The 21707-nt window shown below is 46.9% G+C and overlaps 1 protein-coding gene across 4 annotated transcripts in view; it reads right to left on the bottom strand.

Moving 5' to 3' along the window:
- Positions 1 to 21707, bottom strand: part of NTRK3 (neurotrophic receptor tyrosine kinase 3) — a 205137-nt gene that overhangs the window by 71163 nt on the left and 112267 nt on the right. For all 4 annotated transcript variants that reach the window (XM_062501233.1, XM_062501234.1, XM_062501235.1 and 1 more), the window contains one exon: positions 20670 to 20858. In XM_062501233.1, the coding sequence (XP_062357217.1) occupies positions 20670 to 20858 (189 nt within the window). The remainder of the gene's footprint in view (positions 1 to 20669; positions 20859 to 21707) is intronic.

The raw sequence follows: 21707 nt of genomic DNA, 5'->3' as shown, positions 1-21707 counted from the left end.
AATTAAGGGCAACAAGCTGGCCAAACATAACTCTGCTATCCACGCAGCTCACATTAGGCAATGGAGCTTTGAGCTCTCTTCTGAGTTACAGGAGAATTTATGATATAAAGGAAAAGCAGTAGGAGACTCCAACAACAGTGTACATTTTATCTTTCTCTATGTGCAGATATGAAATGTGAATAGCATCAAAGAAAACATGAAAACCATCAGGCTTGGCCCACATCCTGAGCAAAGGAAATAGCCATCCCTTTAGTCAAAGTCAGCACTGCAATGTCTATATCTGAGGGGTAAGCAACACAACAACCCAGGTTTCCTGTCATGGATGGGTTCATCTGCTGGGCTAGAAAACAAAACCCTCTTTATTCCCTTCCTCTCACAGCATGTAACAGGGTGAGATGCAACCCAGCCTAAAGTCTCACTTGCCACAACAAAGCAGGTCACAGAAGCTCAGCAGAAGCACACTGTGAGGCTCTCCCTGATGCTTTCAGCTGCAGATAACCATATCATCTCCTTTACTGTCCAGGTAAAGTCAGAGAGCTCAGATCTCCTCTCATTTATACCAGCCCAACAGTGTTGACCTCAATGGAGAACCTCAAGAAAATTCAGTCCATAGATGAATTTCACACTGATACACAGACCTCAAGCAGATCTTCAAGCAGATTATGCTTCTTTTTAGATTAGAAAGGCTCTGAGAGCTACAGAAATTCTTATAATCCTTCATTTTCATGTAAACAGGGTCCTTATTCCCCTCCATGGCAGCTCACTTTGCACCTGTTTTCATTTTCCATGGTTAAACCTCTGACATAAGAGTCTCCCACTTTAATCAAAGAGATTTGACATCATAGGAAACCTCTTGGGAATGTGCTAGATGGAGCTCTAGCTACAGCTTGTGCCATCTTCTTGTGCTCGTCCAAAATCACAAACAGAAGATCGCAGCATTGAGAGCGTTTTGGAGGGCAGGGAAAGGAAGAGATGGCCCAAGAGCAAGAGAAAAACAAAAGCAAATGGATCCAGAAGATCCCATTTCCACATAAATTTCTTTAATGTTTGGCTAGAGCAGAGGAAGGGGTAGGAGAATTCTGCAGGTACCCAACAGTCAAACATCATTTTCTTGAGGAAAGGGCAGCAGTCACAGCTTTCCATGGGGTGAACTCCTGAAAACTTCGTGAGATTCACTAAACCTGTGGTCAGAGGAATTCCGGTATCCATTGTGTTTCCACTGTTGCCACCATTAACGTAGGCCATGTCCATATTGGCTAGGATCACAAGTTTGTTTTTTCTGGAACTCTTTCATGGATGGAGTAGTTCCAAGATACTAAATGATGTAGCCTGATAGCTCAGGAGGCAGAACTCCAAGATTCCCACCAATTCCCCTTAGGAAAAGCCCCAGAGTAAGGAAAGCACTTAACAGGGTATAAAATGAAAAATAAGAAGGAAAAGAAATTACTTAAGATCAAGGATGACAGGAAAAAAAGGCTATTTTCAAGTCTGAGATGGCCTGTGATTTGAGCCAAAGCTACCCTCTTGTCCAGAGGCACAGTCAGTGCTTTTTCTCCAGCCTGCACAGAGGTGCAGCTATTTAAAGGCATCAGAGGCCCACTGCATGATGGAAAGCAGCCAGATCAGTTGGGCCTCATCGGTTTTGTTTTTGTTAGATTGAGGCCAGAGTATGTGAACTGACTTGTAAGAGGACCAGGGAAGGGGGAAAGGCTGGGCACCCAGCAGTCTCACCCACGACATGCAGAGCTTAGTCTCTGCTTCATTTAAGTGGTAGTGGGTCACAGAGAAGGTCTCTGAGCAAGGAGAATGGCTCTTTTGTCCCCTGAAATACCCACGACCATGCAAAGACACACAGCAAAACTCTCGGGGGTTGCAGGTCAGCCAGGAGAACAAGCTGCAGGAAAGTGTTTGCAAAGTTGGTGGTAGCTGACATTGTGGGCATTGTCCAGCTGTTACTCTGCCTCTGCCTCTCCTTGTGCTTGCACTGACACATCCAGGAGCTTTCTCCTCTACCATTCTCACTGCTGGGAGGTAAAAAAACCTGCATTCCTGCCACCACAAGTCCACACTTCTCACCACTGTGCACTTTTGCTGCCTCTGCACTCCACAAAGCCCAAGGGACTTGGCATGAAAGATCCCATCCTAGCAAAGTAATACATCATTTTCATCACTTTGGTTTTCAAATATATTCTTATGTCAATTTTTAATTTTTTTTTCAAGTCAGCCCTCAGAGTGCTGCCAATTTAAGCACAGTACTACAAGAGCTTCTTATTTCCACTTTGCCTGACAGGTATCCATGTCCCTGTGACATTGCCTCTGTTCCTCAGCTGCTTCAAATAGCAATAGTTACCCTAAGCATTTTACAGGGTTATTGAAACCACTGACTAATGTGCCCAGGAATGAATATCCACTGGGAAAGAATCTGGTTGGGCTCGTGTTCCTTAATTGCTGATTAATTCCAATTATGGTACAGCTGATCCACCAGTACAACAGATCACCACATCAAAGAGCCAACCAGTAAAGGAAGCCCCTGAGTTAGAACAGCAACAGCTCTGTTTCAAAGTTCTTTCCAGCTGGAAAGTGATTCATAAACATTAATTTGTTATGCCTTGCTCATTCCCTGGGGAGGAAGAAGCTGTTACATTTATTACACAGGCAGAAAAAATGGTGGCACAAAGCAGGACCACCTATTCTCCATGGTCTCCAAAGGAACCAGTGGCAGTCCTGAACATCCAACAAGTAACAGCCCCAGCTCCAAGGCTCCCATCCTGTGCAGGATCTCTGGGCTCTAGAAGGGGACAGAAGTGCTTGGTAAAGCCAGAGGGCTGGGATATGATAGCAAACTCCAAGAAGAGACACAGATGGTGGACAGGTTTGCACACAACTTCTGCAGCCTGAGGCTGGGACCTTCCCAGCCAAGGCAGTGCCAGGGATGCTTTCCTGCCCTTCAGAGGATGGGAGGAGCTGATCAAGGCCCAGAATAAATCCTTGCTTGTTCAAGTCTCTTTACTCTGCCATCTGCTCCAGCAACACCTTATGTCATCTAGAAAGGCCAGAGCTGCCCTCCAGGAAGCCCAGGAGCTGTACAAGCCCGAGAGTCTGAAGTGTCAGGAAGAACATCCTGTGGGAAAACACAATTTTGTGGAGTTTACAAAGCGAGGATGGAAACTGAGGAGCTCAGGAGATTTCAGCAGGCAAGGAGGCACCGAGCGCTACAGAGGAGCTGTAAATAGGAGCAGGAAGAGCTGAGGACTAAAACACAGTGAGAGCAGCAGGGAGTTTTGAGGAACAAGGTTTTGTTGATTCTTTTAGGCTGTTTGGATGCTGCGTTGTCCAGAATTATTGTTCTTTGTCTGTGTCTCTCCTGTGCTCCTACTCTGTTGATTGCTTTGGAAACAAAGCTGCCACCACAGCTCTTCAGCTCTTGATAATTGCCCCAGTAGATGGTTCTCAAGATAAATTGTCTTCTGCACCAAAATATGTCAAAGAGTGTTTTTACACTTCCCAAGGGAGAGCTCCCAGCTCCGGATTTTGTTTCAAGACCATGTTGTAGTATCTTTCAGTATTTCACAAGCTCTAAACCCATACCCCAGGGCACAAGGAAGGCTGTGCTGTCCCAGGGGAAGAAAGGAAAACATGCATTTATGCTGATACTACAGAGCTCCCGTGGGACTATTTGGATAGTGCCAACCAAACGAGCGCTAAGTATTTGTGGTGGTCTTCATTCTGCAGGAGAAGGGGCTTTGCTTCCACCAAACACACATGAAACATGGGAGATTTTTGCAAGAGATTGTATGAAATGCCTGGAAAGCTCCTTGCAGCCAGCAAATCACCGATGAGGTGAATGAGGAGCCCTGTGCTCCAAGGCTGCTGCTGTGCAAGGAAAACCTCACTCCACCCGAGAGCAGAGGGTGAGCTTTGCAGAGTGGGGAAAATCTGGCACAGCACTGCAGGGCAGCAACCCAAGATTTAAGCCCAAAATGTGTGTCTGCAATTGATTAGGGGTCATCATTCAAATGAGGGAGGAAGGACCAGGAGTCCTTTCTGAGAAGCTTTTTCTAGCAAGTGGTCTAGCTGTGAATTTTTACTCAAGCGATCAGCTCTGAGCTTAACAAACTACATGTCTGCCAGACCCTTCTCTGCCCCAGTTTCATTCTGGGTCTGCAAATAAGTCTCCCTCTCTCCCTTCTCCTTCTCACATCAACTCACCTAAATGCACAAGGCGTTTAAAGCACTTGAGCCCAATCTTATTTCACACCATGTCACTCTGTGTAAGCCTCTGTGTGTCTGCCCCACTTGAGCCATTGGCATGTGCTGATCAAACATCAGCAGAGACGAGGGGCAGTGAAGGGGCTGAGCTCACAGGCCTCCAGATGGGGAGGCACTGCAACATGGAAGCTCCAGGGAACACAGCTATCCAAAACCTGTTTTCCCTCCACTGGAGGCTTTTACACTTGAGAAAGAGGAAAACGGCTTTACTTAAAAAATAAGGAAACAAAGTCATTCCTCTTCTCCATCATCCACCAACAGAAGTCCTGCTTCCCACCACAGCTAGGACATCTCCCCCCTCTATTTTAGCTGTTCCTTGAAGCAAGAACTCCCCACACCATGGCTAAAACATGCAAGAACATACACATCTAACAGCACCTCCATATTTGCACATGCAACTAAATGTGAGAGATCACAGTCCACAGCCCAGAATTCAACCTCCTTGTCAAAATCAGCCTGTGCACAGAGGAAACCAAGCTAAGGGATGACAAAAGTGCCAGCAGAAAGCAGGGAGAGAGTGAACACAACCTGCTGAGTGTGGGACACGTGGGATGGCTGGGGTGGAAGCGTGAGAGGGATGCAGAGCGTGAGAGGGATGCAGAGAGTGGTGCCACAGCATGGAGCACGTGGCAGGGAGCAGAGGAGTGAGGGAGAGGGGCCAAGAGATCCAGCTCACACGTGTGGGGCTGAGAGCACAACGCTGCTCAACATTTACTCTCACATTACAGATTTAATGGCTTTTAACAGGAGACTTTGTAAGCGATCAGGAATTGGAACAAAAGGAGCTGGGGGAATAATTATCCTAACCAGGGGAGCTAAAGAACATGGCAAAATCTGTGCTGAGCAATCATGCTAATTAAAGGCACCCAGAAGAATCAGGATAGAAACGCCAAATGCTTTTCACTCTGCTGCCCTAATCCACTAACAGCCTGGGCACTTTGACTCCCACCAGCTGTGGGAAGGACGGCTCTGGGTGAGTTGGTTTGTAGCAATAAATGACAGAGATAAACAAGTGACACGGGGGGGGCTGGTCCCCTCTGCAGTGGAGCCTGAAGCAATGTTTGGCTGCCAAACCGAAGAGTGGCTGCTTTGCACCAGCAGCCTGGGAGAGGACCAAATGCTCCCACAGCCCCAGCTGAGCAGGAAAGATCCCAGCACGCTTCCCAGAGTGCAGAACAGCAGCATGAGGCTGAACACAGCCCACAGCAACAAGCCTGGTCTTTTTTGGGTTGGGTTTCAGCTGTGGTGCATGAGGGTGCCTGCAGAGAGCTGTGTCACACAGCTCAGCACGATGCTCTGTCCTGGGATGTGCACCCAGTGCCACAGCAGAGCTCTGGCAGCACTGAGTATGCTGCTCCCTCGTTTGCATAACTTCAGTCATCACGGGGTTGGAAACCCTCAGATTTGGCTTTCAAAGGTAAGGATATCTATGCAGGAGGCACCACGCTCATCTTCTAATGCTTAAAATTCCAGTTGGGGGTCATGCTAGCATCAGAAAAGCAACACTGCAACATGGGCACATTTTCACCCAGAAATGTGGAGATTTGACAAGTGTCTGTGCTGTAGAGAAACAAAATGAGCACTATTGCTTCAGCAGACTATAAGCTTTACAGACCCAAATAAAAATTCCCATGCACTCAGCTAGTGTAAAACTCAATCAGACTCCTCAAGGAGCTGCTGAGTCTTGGCCTCATGGGGATTTCAGGGAAATACCTTCTTCAGTTATACCTGAAGTCCAACAGGACATCACATGCCAAGGTAGATGGGTGCAGAAACACAATTAACAGAACAAGACACAGAGTGGTGAGATCACCCACTGAGTACAGAGAAGCCTCTCTCTGTTCTTCCCATCCTCCAAGAGAAGGTTCTCCTCAGATAACTGCTTGCACGAGATGTGACACTCTTCTCCCCAGCACTGCAGACCTGGCTTTTGTTGCAGTCACCTGCATTGGCACAGAATGAGAGCTGTGCTTGGGAGGTGGGGAGGCAGAAAAACCAATGCTAACAATTGCCATCAAGTAACAGCTTTCTATTTTAAAAAACAGTAGGTTTTTTGTTAATCAACAGGTCCATTAACATGGGCAAATACCTCTGTAATGGACACCCATAGGATCACAGGCTGAACTACTTGTGTGCAGCATCTTTTGATTGATTCACCCTAAAGATCATCAGCTAAATGAGAGAGGATGTAATACTTCTGCAGGAAACATTCCACAGCGGATACATTGATTGCAACACTCAGCCAGCTGCCCTGTGCCAGCTTCTTCTTAAAGAGACTTCTTATTTGATTCTGTGATAAAATATTTTGAAATGGGGGGAAAAAAAATCAGGCCTAGATTTGTGCTTCCTTCATGAAATCTGGTATTCTTCCAAGGAGTAGCACATGAGTGACCAATGTCCAGTCTCCTCCCTCTATTCTCTCTCAAGACTTATGATTGTATTCCCTTGGCCCTTGCCCAGCCACAGTGACCACTGCCACTCTGCTGCCTGGCCTCTTCCCACTAAGTCCTTGGATCAAGACAAGACAGCCTGTTTGGTGCCACACCTGGAGACCTGTTGATTTATTCATTCAACCCCTAAGTGCATTTTGCCTGCCAGTTGCTCTCTGACTTCTCCCCTCTCACCACAACAGATCCCTTTTCAATCAAAAGCCCACTCAAAGCTCAACAGGACAAGAATAAACAGGGCTGAGAATGAGGAATACCCTGAGATGAATACAGAGTCAGAGAGACCAGGACCCATGAGAAAATCAGCAATGAAACCATCAGCTGAATAATTTACCCCAGCCAGCAGGGATGGCCCTGGAGCCAGAGCTGAGAGCTTGTGCACTGTGCCTTTTGCAAAGGCAGGTTCTTTTTCCACAGACCAAATCCCAGGCTGACACTTCCTTTATGAGCTGCTGTAAAACACCATTTTCTGGACGAGCTCTGCAAAAACACAGTGACACTTCCAGTTTATGAGCAAGCCCTGCCACCGCTCACCGAGCCACAGCCTTGGAGCTGTCAAAGCCGTGCTGAATGAGAGCAGCGGGGCCAGGAGGCTGCTGGCAGCTCTGCTGAAGGGATGTGCTGATTTCACATGCAAATGAGCCACACAAATTGAGACCAGACCCTCCTTCTCTCCTCTGAGCTACTCGCAAATTACAGAGGCGGAAGGCAGGTGAAGGGTCTTTGAGGCAGGTGAAACACAGTGGTACAAAGGACCAAGCATCTAATTGGAGACAAGAGGAGAAAGCTGAACACTCACCCAGAGCCCACAGGGAGACACAGCTAACCCTCCCCTCCTGAGATAAGCTCCATCAAGAGAGCGTCCAGCCTGTTGGATTAATGACTCCTTGAGGCTAATCAGCAGTGCCATCACCTACAAATGAGGGCCCTTCTCTGATGCAGCTTCCATCCTTTCTACCCCGTCAGCACCATCAGGAAAATAAATAAATAAAACAAGCCTGCAGGTCTCATCCAAGCTGAACTACATGGGCCATTACAGCCAGGTAACAAGGTACGTGCTGCAGGTATAAGCTTGGCTGTGGATTCTGGGCTCCTGCCTCCTCTTCCCTTCTTTTCCAAGAAAATAAAATTGGGTTTGCATCGACTACTGAGAAAATGAGACATTATACAGGACACAACCCTCTGCAATCAAATTAGGTCATTGCAACACCGTAGCCAGCATGGAGTATGTAGCCCTGATGGGATCAAGGAGAACAGTTTTATGCAGTAAACATTAAAACACAAAAGGAAAATTAATCATATCAAGATATCCATCATAACTAGAGTAAGAAATAAGTTTGGAGTGGCACAACAAGCAACGCTCCTGACTCTGGGCTTCTCTCCCAAGTCTTTCCTATGTCTCCACTCAAACTAGCCTGACAGTTCTCAGAGCTGCTCATTATATACATGGCAGAAACTGGGAAATATTTTTGCCACTTGCTGTGCAGCTTCCTTTCACCCAGAAGCTCTGAAAGTTTTCAATAAAGTCACTGTTCACAGAGTTTCCAGCTGTGGCCCAAGAACAATGTACCAAAGGGTGCTGATTTCAGGGATGCTCAGATCTGTTTAGATACAGGACCAGGTACAGCAGCAGTGCTGTTCCTCACTGTACCAGGACTGTGGGGGTGTAGACATGGAGCCTGGGCTCTGTGCAGCCAGGGAGGCGAGCTCTGCCACAAAACCCAGTTCAGCCAAACTCACCACATCAGGCAGAGGAATATACACCCAGTATATTCATCCTGCTACATGTGGGAAGAAGAACACAAACCTTCCTAAACTGTTAATTTACATAGCAGTCTATAGCAGTGGTTTCCCAACTGCATAATGAGTACATTAACTTTGGCTAAGCCAATTCTCCAGAGATGAAGAGATGGAAAAAATAATCGAAACAAACTGTGATAGAGTTTTTGATTAAGCAGCTGATGATCAATAAAATTTATCTGCGGGGCACAGAGTGTTAATAAGCTACCATTCCTGTATCAAAGAAACACCTGAGCCCACGGTCCCTGCTCCACACAGTCCACAGGGGTCAGCAAGACCTGTTCCTCCTGGACTGGCAAGGTGAGAACACGGACTGCAGAGTCCACTGGCCTCACCTGCCCTCGTTCCTGTTAAAAGGGTGATGGTGGAAGAAGGATGAGAAATAATCTTAAAGCAGGACATGGCTAGAAAGAGGGAAATAAAAACAGTTAACAGCCTGACTCAGACTTGTGGTGCTATGTTTCGGGGGGAAAAAATAAATTGAAAAGCCATTCATAACCTTCTCAGATAGCTCCATTTATTTAAAGAGGTCTTGGAGCTCTGTAGTAACACCAACACCTCTAGAGGAGGGAGCAAGAAGGACCAGTCAGTGGGGCTACCAGCTGCCTTGCCACCAGTGATGCAAGGCACAAAGTGACCCACACATTCTGTGATTGTTATCCCCTTATCTTTTCCCCCACAACAATGTCATTGCAAAGAAAAAAAAAAAAAAAGTTAATGCTCCGTAGTTCTTAATATCTTAAATTCATACCCAATGATTCTAAGGCATTAAAGAGTGGAGTTTATAGATAATTTCTCATAATAATAATGTAGCCACCTGTTTAACAGCACACAGCAGCAAGGCTGCACAAGGGTTTCAGAGAGCGAGTGGAAAGGAGAGCTTCATATTAAAACTACAGAGGAGAGACAAGGCTCAGATCAGCAGACACATAAAATATCACTACCTCCGCTTGAATTTAGCTATTTCACTGTAACTAATAATTTTGCTCTTCTAGAAATGTCTGGAGAACTGTTAGTGACCACAGGGAGCTTCCAGGATCTTTGTATTACATTTCCTCCAAAAGTTGCCTCCTCTGACAGCCCATCCCAGCCTGCCTACAAAAGGGATTTGTTTTCCCAAAACCCACTTAGCCTTCCTGTCCTTAGAGGGTCTAGGGAAAGCTGAGAAAAAATCAGCAGACAGGATACTTGTTCTGAAGTGTCCCACAGGGAACATAGGGGATGAACAGCACATTAGGATTTCTCCCCCAATTTCTCAAATTCTCACGGAACTGGGGTTTGCAATCACCCTCTGCAGAGCCCATGTCAAGACAGATCATTAATACTACTCGACACTGAGGATCTCTGGTATTAAAAAAGCACAGCAATTACTTAGTTCAAATCTCTATATTATTCATAAGATCTATATCTATCGCAGATATGGTATTTACACAGCTATGGGGAAATGTAATAAATAAGGCAATAAGTGTTTCCTTCCTCCAGGTCGAGATGAAAGTCTGCATCTTAGAGAGCAGTGCTTTCCTTGGGCAGCCAGGCTCATATCCCAGCCTCCCTGCCTAATTCCTGCAGCCAAGAACTAAAGCCAAGTTGAAAAATGACTGCTCTTCCTCTGAGCACAGCACTCGGGTTCCAGCACACTCCAGTGAAGCTGGCCAGGAGGCAATGCCTAGGTGGAATGAGACCTACAAGAAGAGGTCTCTTCAGAAGCAGTCAAGAGAGCAAAGCAGAACATATTAAGACTGTAGCATGGCCCCCATGAAGGTGGAAAGGGAGAATTTGATCTAAGCTATCTGGAAAAGAGGAGAAAAAGTTCAGAACTGACATTTTGTGGGATCATAATATGCAGCTGACAGCTCCAAGGATGTGTTTATCCATCTAAGCCCCTACCTCTAAAAGACTGGCTGTGAAAGGACTTCAGGTAGGGACTCACAAACATGCAGCATGGTCCAGTGGGTTGAACATGGGCCAGGCTGCTAGCTGTCAGCAGCCTGGCATGGCCTTGAGCAAATTGATGTCTTTCCAGCTGCCTCTCCTCACCCATAAAATAGAGAAGAAGATGCTCAGCAGCCCCTTGATAGGCTGGAAGGAGCAATGCCTCTTTCCAGGAAATAATGGGCATACAACATGTCAGGTTACTTCTCCTCATTAAGAACAGGATAAAATCTACCCCAGCCCTGAAATCCTCAAATACTCAGTTGCCTGCTGGGCTCTCAGTAATGTTCCCCTGACATTTGTGTTCTGCTGGGATCTGACACGAGAGCAAAACAGTCCCATCCCACCCCATCTCTGGGATTTGCCCAGAATTAATTTTAAACACAGCCTCAGTGTGAACATTTGCAGTGGGATTTGTATGAATTCATGCTGATCCCTGACTCTGAGCTCGTCTCACCCTGACTGTGCCAATAGCTGGGACTGTCAAGACAGCAGAAGGTACAATCTCCCCCAGCCTTCACCAGGAGTCTCACAAGAGGCAGACCCAAAGCCTCTTCCCTCATTCCACATGTAGGAAGGAATCTTTGGGCTGCCACCTCAGATGGAGCGGTTCCTGCTGTCCAGGGTAACTAACTTGTTCTAGAGCATAAAACATGTTAAACAGGGCCTTAAGCTCTGTTTAAAATGACCTTTCAACACAGCTAAGTTCTTTATTTCTCTGGAATGTGAGCAGTGGGATAGAACAGAAGCTGTGGCCCATCTGAGAGAAGACTTGGAAGATTGGGTTGTAACTTTCTGGTATGCCAAGCCCTCAGGTACATCCTGAAACACAAGGTCCTTGCTCTTGTGTACACCTGATGGCCACCAGCTCCCTTGCTCAATGCTCTTCATCAGTTACAGCACGGTGACATAAAATGACTGATACTTTTAATACAAAGGGCCTGTCATTTATTTATTAGCTGGCAACAGGCCCTGCAGTCCAGGATGGATGCATTATAAATCAACTGCATTTCTAACCATTAAAATTCATCCAATTCATAATGTAGGATGCCTATAATTTCCTTATTAGTGTTGACTGTGAAGGATTTTTCTTTCTCCTCCCTTGGCTCTTTGCTTTCCCAAGATCTTGCTCATCTGAGGATTAGCTTGGCTTAATCCTGCAAGAAGGAGGTGGAGGGGTGAGAAGGGCTGGGAGAAAGGAGACAAGGACTGAAGAAATTTTGTTCCAGATTTTTCTTCTAATTGCAATTTACCATATATACTTAGGAGACTTAACTGTCTCCTCTCACACTTATGGGAGTGAGAGGAACTGCTTGTTCTGAATTTAGGAGATGTTTGTAGGAAAAAAAAAAATCCCTTTTATCTCACAAAGGGAAACAAGGAGTATGGTGGTTGGACAGGGAAGGATGATGTAAAAGCTGTTAAAAGTACAAGTAAGATAAGAACAGGTGTCCACACATTATAAACTGGTGCATTTAAAATAGATCAAACATGTATATGAGATTTATATATAAAATAGGTAGGTATAGTAACCTTCAGACTCACTGCTCTGATTCAGTGAGGAAAAATAGGTTAGTAGGGCTGAAAGAAAGGTGTGACATTTTTACAGACCCACAGTGGTGACAAAGGACTTCAGGTGATGCTGCAGCATCAGCAAAGGAACTTGGAATGAGCATCAGAAAAAGCTGAGTCTACATGACACTGTAAGTCATCACTTAATTTGAGTACTGTGTCCCGTGTTGACCATGCTTGGCTGCAGACAGCAGGACAGCCTGATCCTCGGTGTGGTACACTCAGAAATGTTCATGCTTTCACTGAATCTCAGCTTGTTCCCATTTCTTAAAGAGATGTATCCAGGGAGGGGCAGGGAGAGAGGGCTTGAACAGATTCAGGCAAAGCTCAGCCCTAGGTAACTTGCAGTGTGTTTAGGAATGAGTGTGCAGGAATCTAAAAATGGATTATGCAATAAACCCTGCCTTAATGGGAGGCAAGCCCAGGCATTGAGAGCAATCCTCACATGCTGTGACTCCAATGTACTTTTCACCTCGAGATGCTTGCATACAAATCTTACATCTGCTGCATGTGGAATTGGGTTTGCTGAGTTCTCCAGTAGGTATGCTCACTTCAGCAAATCACATCTTAGAAAGCCCCAGAAAAAAAACAGCTGCTTCAGGTCAGGGCTTTGGCAGCACACCAGCAGAAGTGGCACTTCCATGAGCAACAGCACCTTCCTTCATCCATTGACCCACCCCTGCCTGCACCCACCAACCAGAGCAAGACAGCAGCATGTTGCGGTGGAGTGGAAGTGTCCAGCAATCAAAGATGACAATTTCTGCACTTTTGTCATGTGAAGCAATCATGCTCTGCTCTACCTGCCCTGTGCTGCTAGGAGCCATCTCTGTCTGCCTGCCCCATCTCCTCAGTGCCAGCCACCACACAAGGCTGGGAAACAAAAGCCTCCTTCCACACAACAAACTCTTTAGGTAGAATGTTTTTTTTACATGGGTCTTTCCCCGCGTTTCAGGATTGAATGGGATGTTTTGGGCTGTTTAGTCCAAAAGCAGCACTAAGCACAAGTTTGGGGGTTTTTAACCTCTACTGATGCGCAGATTCTCTGCTACATTCTGGGTTGTACTTCTTGTCCCACAGGGCAGCACCACTAATGTTCTTGCTGTGTGTGCAGTCATGCAAAACTGCTCCAACTCCTAAACAATACCAGCTATTTTTAATTAGGAACCACAATTTAACCAGACAATGAACAAACAATGAGAACCTGCAATCTCCAAACCAGAGACACCTGTCTGATCACAGTGAGGCCCCACACACTTCCCAAGAGATTTTTAAACCTGATAAAGAACCTAGGGAGACCAAAAAGTCGCGACACAATGTCTTTGAAAACTGTGGGAACTCCTGGTTCCTTTGTGGTACCCCATGGCCAGGTACCCCAGGCACATCTTCTTTATCCCAGGAATGCAGAGGTACCCCAGATGCCAGAGACTTTCCCAACAGCCAAGCATTATAAGCCACAGAAAACACATTCAAAAACAAAACAAAAGTTCAAATGAGGGCCAAAGTAAATAAATAACCACCACTCTGCCCCTGCACACACACACACCAGCTATTTTTACAGGGACCCACAGCAAAATCCACACAATGGATGAGCCATTAGAGGACACTCATGACACCTGGGCAGCCTGAGTCTGCAATGGCCTCAGGTTGAGCACTTGTCTTGCAGGGATGAAACCACACCCATAAGGAGTGCTGGCTGGTGAACAGAGCCCTGCTCTCTCTTGCACAGACACCTCCTTCAGGTTTAAGCACACCACAAGCACAAAGGATAGGGAGAAGCACCAATACCCAGACACACAGCTGGCAACAGAGGGAATGTAAACCTGTTTTTATCCCTATTGTGTCCCACTCCTCTCACCCTGCCACGATGAGTCTGGGCTCATGCCAGACCGTGAGTGAGTAGACAGGGACAGTGGGGGGGTGTGTAGAGGCCAGGGGGTGCTGCAAGAGGAGTGGGAGGGTTTGAGCCCTGTATGAGACGAGCAGAGGGCTGGATATAAGGCAGAATATCAGGGGGTACGTACACATCCTCCATGAGATGCTGCATTCTTGGGCACTCCAGTCCAACCCAACTGATGCAGGGATGAGGCTGCCAGGCAAAAAGAGCAGACTGCTGTGCTAGCGCCACTCCAAATCCAGTAGGAAAACAGGTCAGGACCTCCTCTCATCTGGATTATTAAGTTCTTGACAGTTCACACAACATGAGCTCCTTTCCTGAAATCACCTCAGGCGAGCCAACCCTGCTTGTTGGCCCCACAGACATCAGGATTAAACAGTCCAGTGGGGATGCTTTTAGGCCGAGGAGAAAGCAGAGTTCTGTATGAGAAAATACTTCCCTGTCAACCCCTTGATGTCTGTATCCAGCAGTATTTCCACCACCAGGGCAGTGTCTCTGCAGGCTGGTCACCATCAACAGCCCAAAGCCAAATTCTTCTTGATTTAAGGGTTTCCTCATGGATCTTCATCACCAGGAACCAAAGTATCATCAATCAGCTGTGCTGCCAGTGACACTTCCCCAGGCCAGGGCTGGAGCCTGCTAGTCCCCTTGTGATCCTGGGTGTTGGTACAAATATCTCCACTAAACACATGTTAAAGCAACAGAGAATGGATCTAAAACCCAAACAGCAGCAGGAGGTGATCATCTTGTGTTCAATCCAAGTCAGGTGCCCATCCCATCTGGAGCAAGCAGGGCTGCACTGCCAGCTTCAGCAGCTCCTCCTAAAGCAGGCAGGGACCAGGCAGAGCCATGCTGCTTTTCTTCCTCATGGTACAGCCACGCAGACAGCATCTCCAGAGCTGGCTGAGGGGTAAGGTACAAGCAATGGATCTTGCCAGCCTTTCCAAGACATCCTGAGAAAACCTCATTTCTGTAGCATCATCACAGCAGGAAGATCTGAAGTGTGAGACTACAATCTAAAGTGCAGGTGCAATAGGTGGGATGGACACTCCACTGCTGCAAAGGCAGGTTGGACTGCTGGAAAAAAGTGGGATATTTATTCCACTTGTTCTTTCAGGGATAGAAGAAATGATGCAGAGCAGAAAATAGCCCCAGGCAGGAAAACTGAGAGCTGGAAAGGTTGGATCGAATCCCCACTGTCCATGGTATGTCTCCTGTTGGTCAGAGGTTGCAGCCTGGGTAGGGGACAAGAAGGTGATTCTGGGCACAAGGGAAGTTCAGTTCTCCTCTGGTGGGGAACAGAAGCAGTAATTTTGGTTGCTCACACATTTCTTTAGATGCCTACAACACCTGCTCTGGGAACAGACAGCCAGAGCCCACAAGGCTTCTTCAACATCCAAATCTTTTGCAGGATATTCACATCAACACTTTGAGCTCAGAGCAGTTTCCATGAGAGCCAACAGCAAAGCAGAAGGGAGGGAAATCTGCAGGCAGAAGGTCATTGCAGAGACCCCAAATGCCTTCACTTGTTGGCAGCTGAGCTCTGAGGTCAGGGCTCTTCCACAAGCCCCAGTCACAAGCCCAGGCTTTGCTACAAACAATGAGGAGACACAGCACAGAGTAGCAAAACACACATAAACAAGTAAACAGCTACTCACAGGTCCTCGTTAAAACCCTTGAAATATCTCACATGAGCTGAGTGAGAAGGACAAGACTGTAAGACCATGAGAGCTCCAGCACAGAAGAGTCTTCACCCACAAGTGCCTACTTCAGAAGAGTAATGGGAGCTGGGTCCTTCTGGAGAAGAGCCTGGGGACTTCATTTTAGAGGAGACCAGAGGAAAAGAATAGTTTGGAGAAACAGCAGAGCTCTGTGTGAGGGACTGAAACCTGTAGAGCCTGGCCCCAGGCTGGGCATGGGGAAGCAGAGTGCTGTCACTTCACCCTGTGCTCCACATTTATATTACATAAAAAGAATATTTTAAAAATACTCTTATCACCCCCCCCCCCAAAAACAAAAACAAAAACAAAGGAGAAGTTTCTTTTCCACTACCAACTGTTTCAGTTTTCTTTTTTAGGCAAATAAAACTACAAGCACTTATGAGTTCAGTTTTCTGTTGTTGCTTTTTTTGGCAAAAATGGGACCATGAACTGACCGAAAATAGAAATGCTGCATACTTTTTATCTTCCCATGCCCAGAATGAACAAATCACACTAAGCAAACAAAAAAAAAAATAACAGTGTTAAAAGCAAATATCCTTCTCATTTTAGTTTTTGAGATCTATTGAAAGCAGAGGTAAGAAAATCTATTTGTTTAAGAATTATGACTTTTGAAGTGACCACGATGTTTCTTTTAGCTGCACTGAAATACAAGATAAAGACAGGGTACTCAGTGAAAGAGTGCTGATGGTGCTTTTATTGTGTGATTTGCCTTGTTTTTTTCTGAAGTACTTCTTTTTAGCCGATTACCACGTATTTACAGTTAGTGTAATTATATCTAATTACTTAATTAGCATGAATACATGTAATTACTAACTTCGAATATGTAATTATGTCAGGGCAGCCTGTAATAAATGAGGTTGAAAAAAACCCTCATTAGGACTTTAGGAAAGGACGGCTGCTCCACCCGTGTGGAGAATGCATCCCAGTCCCCAGACTGCGCCAGTCCTGGAAAACACAGCCAGCTCCAGTCGTGGCTGGAAAAAAACCTGCCCCAAAATCAAAGAATTTGCCCCAAAAGTTCAGCTTCACAGTACTTGTTTCAACTGAGCATCCACTGCTGGGACACAGGTGGGGACCTGCCCCACAGATCAATTTTCTCCCTCAAGGTTTGGATTTTTTTTTAATCCAATTTGTGTCATTCTCCAGAAGACCTGTTTTGTTAGATGAGAAATACAAGGGAATTGAACAACTCTAAAACTGCTGTGGCATTTGAGTAAAGCTCGAGAGATCAGATCCAAGAGCTAATCTGCATCTGATGCATTGTGTTTGGAATTAATTGCTATTTAATTACTATTATTAAAGTAAAACAACCTTCCAAAATGTTTCTTCTGAAACATTACCAATATTTCACCACAAAAATCTCCAGCTACTCATAACTACAAAACTTGAATTTTGGGAATTCAAATCCTGAACTTCAAGAGAGGGAGATAAGGTAAGAAGCTGCTGTTACTGCTAAGCCTGCCCAGGACAAACAGCCAACAAATGTGGGTAGACTGGATCATGTTTTGCATTACCAAAATCTCTGACCATAGGCTGGTGTTACATAGTCCTAAACTCTCATCCTCATCACTTTCTCTGCCCACTGTGCTTGCCACAAGTCCCATTCTTCTCCTCTGATATTTATTTCCAGATATTGAGGTGCAAACTCATCACAAGAGTGTTGCTCCTCCTGCTCCTGTTTGCCAAGCAGATATGAACTTGGTTTCCCTTCCATGTGCAATAGATCAGGAGAAATAGGCAGTTTTAGCCTATTCTTCTGAAATCCATTTGTGGCTGGACTGTCCACGTTGACAAACTCTTTCCTTAAGCTTCCAGGTAGGACCAAGGACAGCTGAAGTAAGGACAGGATGCAAACACAGCACAGAGCAGAGAGTTACAGCACAGAGATGAGGGAGAATCTTCTCAACAGCTAAATGCTTCAACATGAGAAAACAGGGTGGTGCTGGCATCTTCTGTGGCTCTTTGAGAGCCCCTCACCCAGGAACAGAAACAGAATCCTGAGTCAAGGTTGTCCCACCTCTGCACTAAGTCAGGCAGTAACAGAAAGAAAGAGGGTAAGACAACTGCAGAAATCCCAGAAAGCCAGAAGTGAGGACTGGTTCCTGTGCCCTTCATCCCACTGACACGAGGACAGCACATTGCCAGTGAAGAACACGTCTCTGTCTCCTTGAGGACACAGTAACAGGAAGATCCCATGGGACAGCACTGCACAGAGGGAGCAAGAGGCCTCCAGCTCCGCAGGCAGGGAGCTGCTCTCCATATTTCAGCTGCAATTCCATTATGCAGAGCTAAGTGGCTGGGAATAAACATCCGTCATCCCTGTGTGATAAGTGATGCTTGCTAGTATGGAGGGTGACAGAAATCTATATCACATCAATGTACTATTAATACTGCATTAAGCATATAGAGTTTGCTCCCCTCGTTGCAGCACAGCAATGGGTTTCAGCATGTCCTCAACCTAGGCAGCATCCAAGAGCACGGGGATGCTTACAGGAGGAAGGGAGGAGAAAAGCTTCATGCTGGAGAGGGAAAATGCTTGCTGAAGATGTTGCTCTAGCAACAGCTCTGTGCAAAGGAGAGGTGCTGGGTGTCACTGAACACCTTTGCTCACAGCTGGGCAGCAGCTCTGGGGGACGTGGTGGCAGGAGTTTGCATCTCTACAGGCTCAGCTGGGCATCGAGGCACTCCCCAGCCCAGAGGAGCTCTCTTTAGAAGTGACAGCAAATGGAGAAATGTTTGTGTCCAAGCTCTGCACAGGGGGAAAGAAAAACCCTCCAGCAAGACAACCACAGGGAGAACAGGAGCAACAAATATTCTCCAGCCCAGGCTTATGTTGAGTAGAGCACATCAGATCAAACAAACCCCTTACAGCAAAAGCTCCCCAAAGCATGGTTAATTTAATAGGTGAATTATGAAACTTTCCAGCCTCAAGCAAAGCCACCAGTGAAGTCAGAAGTTTTGACCAAGTTAAGACCTGGGGACTAAAATACAAAACACACACCAAATTCAACTCTGCCTGAGGAGTCAAGTACTGGGCTTTGCCCCATGAATGACAAAGAAATAAATAAAAATAAAAAATAGGGTTTTCAACATGTAAGCATCCAACTCTAGTTTCCCTCTTATTATCCCAGCCAAAAGGAGTACCAGAGTACCAGTGTTATGGGGCTTGGTTTCAGTCGCACTGCCTTGCAGTCCTGGAAAACCTGGAGCATTCCCTCCTGTGGCACCCTTCACAGGAGAAGCACCTCCAGATGTCACCCTGAGCATCACTGTGAACCCTTCAGATCCTACTCAAACAGCCCCGTGAAGCTGTGAGGTCAAATCCTGCTGTAAGTCACTTCCCCTGCAACCCACCCAGTTCTGACAAGTCCCACAGGGCAAAGGCTCAGAGCAAAACTTAATCCTTTGAGGTTTAAGCTCTGCTACTGCATAGCCTCAACAGCACCCACGTCTTGCAGTGGTCGGCGTGCAGATTAAAGAGATTTGATACAGAACAGGAGGGAAAGGAAGAAAAAGTAAAGCGGGGGAGCCCTCCCTCCCAAGCCATCAGAGTTTGTAAATCATTTTGAGATGAGGTGCTATAAGAAATGTACAATATATAATCAACAGCACAGAAAAACCACGCTACATTCAGCTTCTCCACTCCTGCCTAATCACCACCCTCCTCCTCCCCTCTCTACAAACAGACCAAATTTAGCACATTAAAAAGAAAATCAAGGGGAAAGCCAGGCACGTTCTTTGGGTACATCCCATTGCTCCGGTAAGTGAAGGACAGTGCTAAGGGCTTGGGAACAAGCCAGCAGGACCCATGAGGGTGCAGAGTGGGGGCTGCCCAAGGGATACCTCCATGGGAGCAGCAGCTGCAGCTCCCCTTCCCCTGATGGAGGAATGGAGGCCAGGGGCAGCACACTGCTGCTGAGCACTTAATGCCACATGGCTTCCCACAGGGTGGGAGATGTGCCTTCTCCCTGTCTGCAGGGGCTGACTTCTGTCTCCTGCACCCATGAGTCAGCAGCAGCCAAAGGAAGAGCAGAGGTGACATCAGCACAGCACTCCTTGCTTCTGGCTGGGCCACCAAGATAGCCCAAGCTGAGGGCTCCTCACCTTTTGTTTTGCAGAGTTTTTATTTTTCCAGTTTTCCCTGGAACCAAGACGCACCAAAAGGATGTGCAATAGCAAGAGAGGAATGTTACCCAAACCTCCTGTATTTCTCAGCTTGCATCTTAGAGCTGGTAAGAAGCCTGGGAGAGCTCAGCTACTGCCTGTGAGCCACATGCTGGGGAAGGCTGCATCCCACCACTCGCGTGGGAAGTGGTGCAGGACACCCAGAAAAGCATCCTTTTACACAGCACTTTTGTTTTATGCTCAGAATTTAGAAACACAAAGTGGAGAGGGCCACTTGATCACCTCCTGCTAGTCTAATGAGTGCAGTTCATGACCCAAATTTATACAGAAAAAATGCGGAAGCTTTACAGAAGCCCATAAAAACAAAACATCCAGCATCTAAAATGTCTGGAGACAAAGATAGCTCCAGGCATCTGCCACACCTATACCCATTTATCCTGAGCTTCCCTCTGGCCCTTTGGGGAGCCAGAGGCAGCCCTGTGACTGGGAAACTGCTGGAGGAGGAAGGGGAGGCAGGTCCTTTCCCCAGCCAAGCAGGGGTCACATCCATCCCCATGCTGCCAGGGGGCTCTTGCTCACACCTAGGACCTCATGCTTGGAGCTGATGAGGAAGAGCCCAGCTTGGAATGGCACTTTCAGGCAGGGGGGGAAGGTGACGGGTGGGTGGCGGAGGGAGGGTGAAGGGAGGTGAAGGTGAGAGTGGAAAGTCTTTTCTGGAAGCATCTACATGTATGTTGTGATTTCTGAGACCTGAGATTCACTTTGGTTTCTGGACCATACCAAGACCCACTCTCCTCAAAAACCTTCTCTTCTTCCTCATCCTCTTAACCTCTTCCTCCTCGCCCTCCTTCCCCCATCCCCCCAGCCCATCCCCGAACCCTCTGGGGCTGTGGCCGGGCGGGCACTCACACGTGTCTGGCTTGTGGCAGTTGTGACCTTGCCGGAAGTACTGGGGGTTCTCGATGACGGGGATGCGGGTCATGCCGATCACCACCGTGTCCGGGCCGGCGTCCAGCGACGAGGGAGTCGTGATGCCGTGGTTGATGTGGTGGAGAGGACTGGCTGAATCCTCCTCTCCGCTGATCACTGCCACGGGACCTGCAAACAGCACACGCACCCGTCAGGGACAGCAGAGGACAGGGGACCAGTGAGGCCTGTTGATCACATGCTCGTGGACTGCTGCGGGTTGGCAGGGCATCACCACCAGCCTGTCCTAGCATTCCTGACAGTTGTCCCATCCCCAGGCTTAGTTTCTCTGGGCAGCTCACAAGGTAGGGAAGACATCTCAGGTTTTCCTTCCTGGCTTTGAGGTACCAGGTTAACAATTAAAAGGGTTAAGCAGCTACAGGTGACACCACATCAGAGCTGAGTCATGCACAAAGTCCTCTCCTAGGGCTGTCATGAGAAAGCAGTTGCTGTGGTGCCTGTACACTCTGGCATCACAAGCTTGGCAGAAATCATAACCAGGCTTAGATTGGAGAAACATCACCCCCAAAGAGTTAGTTTACCTCAAATCCACATTTGTGATATGTCTGTTGCCCAGTGTGTTGCCCATCTTTTTGCCCTTCTGCAGCTTCACCAAGGCAAATTCACCAAGCCCTTCAGTCAGACTGATGCCTACAGGGACCCACAATGTACTGGAGCAGATCCTGCTCATCTCAGGCTCATTCCCACCACCACCACCACAAATGGAAGCATATTCCCCTTACCCTCCTGACACCCAAAAGTTCACAGCACCATCAGACCAGCAAGAAAATGAAGCAAAGTAGTCAGGCATGCAAGATGGGAGCAATGGAATGCTTCTATCCCTTCTGTTTTATTTTGGTTTTAGACCCTCTAATAACTGCTGCAGCCATTCTTGCTGCATTTGTGTTGGACAAGGTAGGGACCACAGTCAAATCATCCATGAGATCTTTTTAATAATTTAACATGGGAAGAAAATCCACA

Source organism: Cinclus cinclus, chromosome 13, assembly GCF_963662255.1.
Source record: "Cinclus cinclus chromosome 13, bCinCin1.1, whole genome shotgun sequence".
NCBI lineage: Eukaryota > Metazoa > Chordata > Aves > Passeriformes > Cinclidae > Cinclus > Cinclus cinclus.
This window is presented reverse-complemented; position numbering and strand designations above follow the sequence as displayed.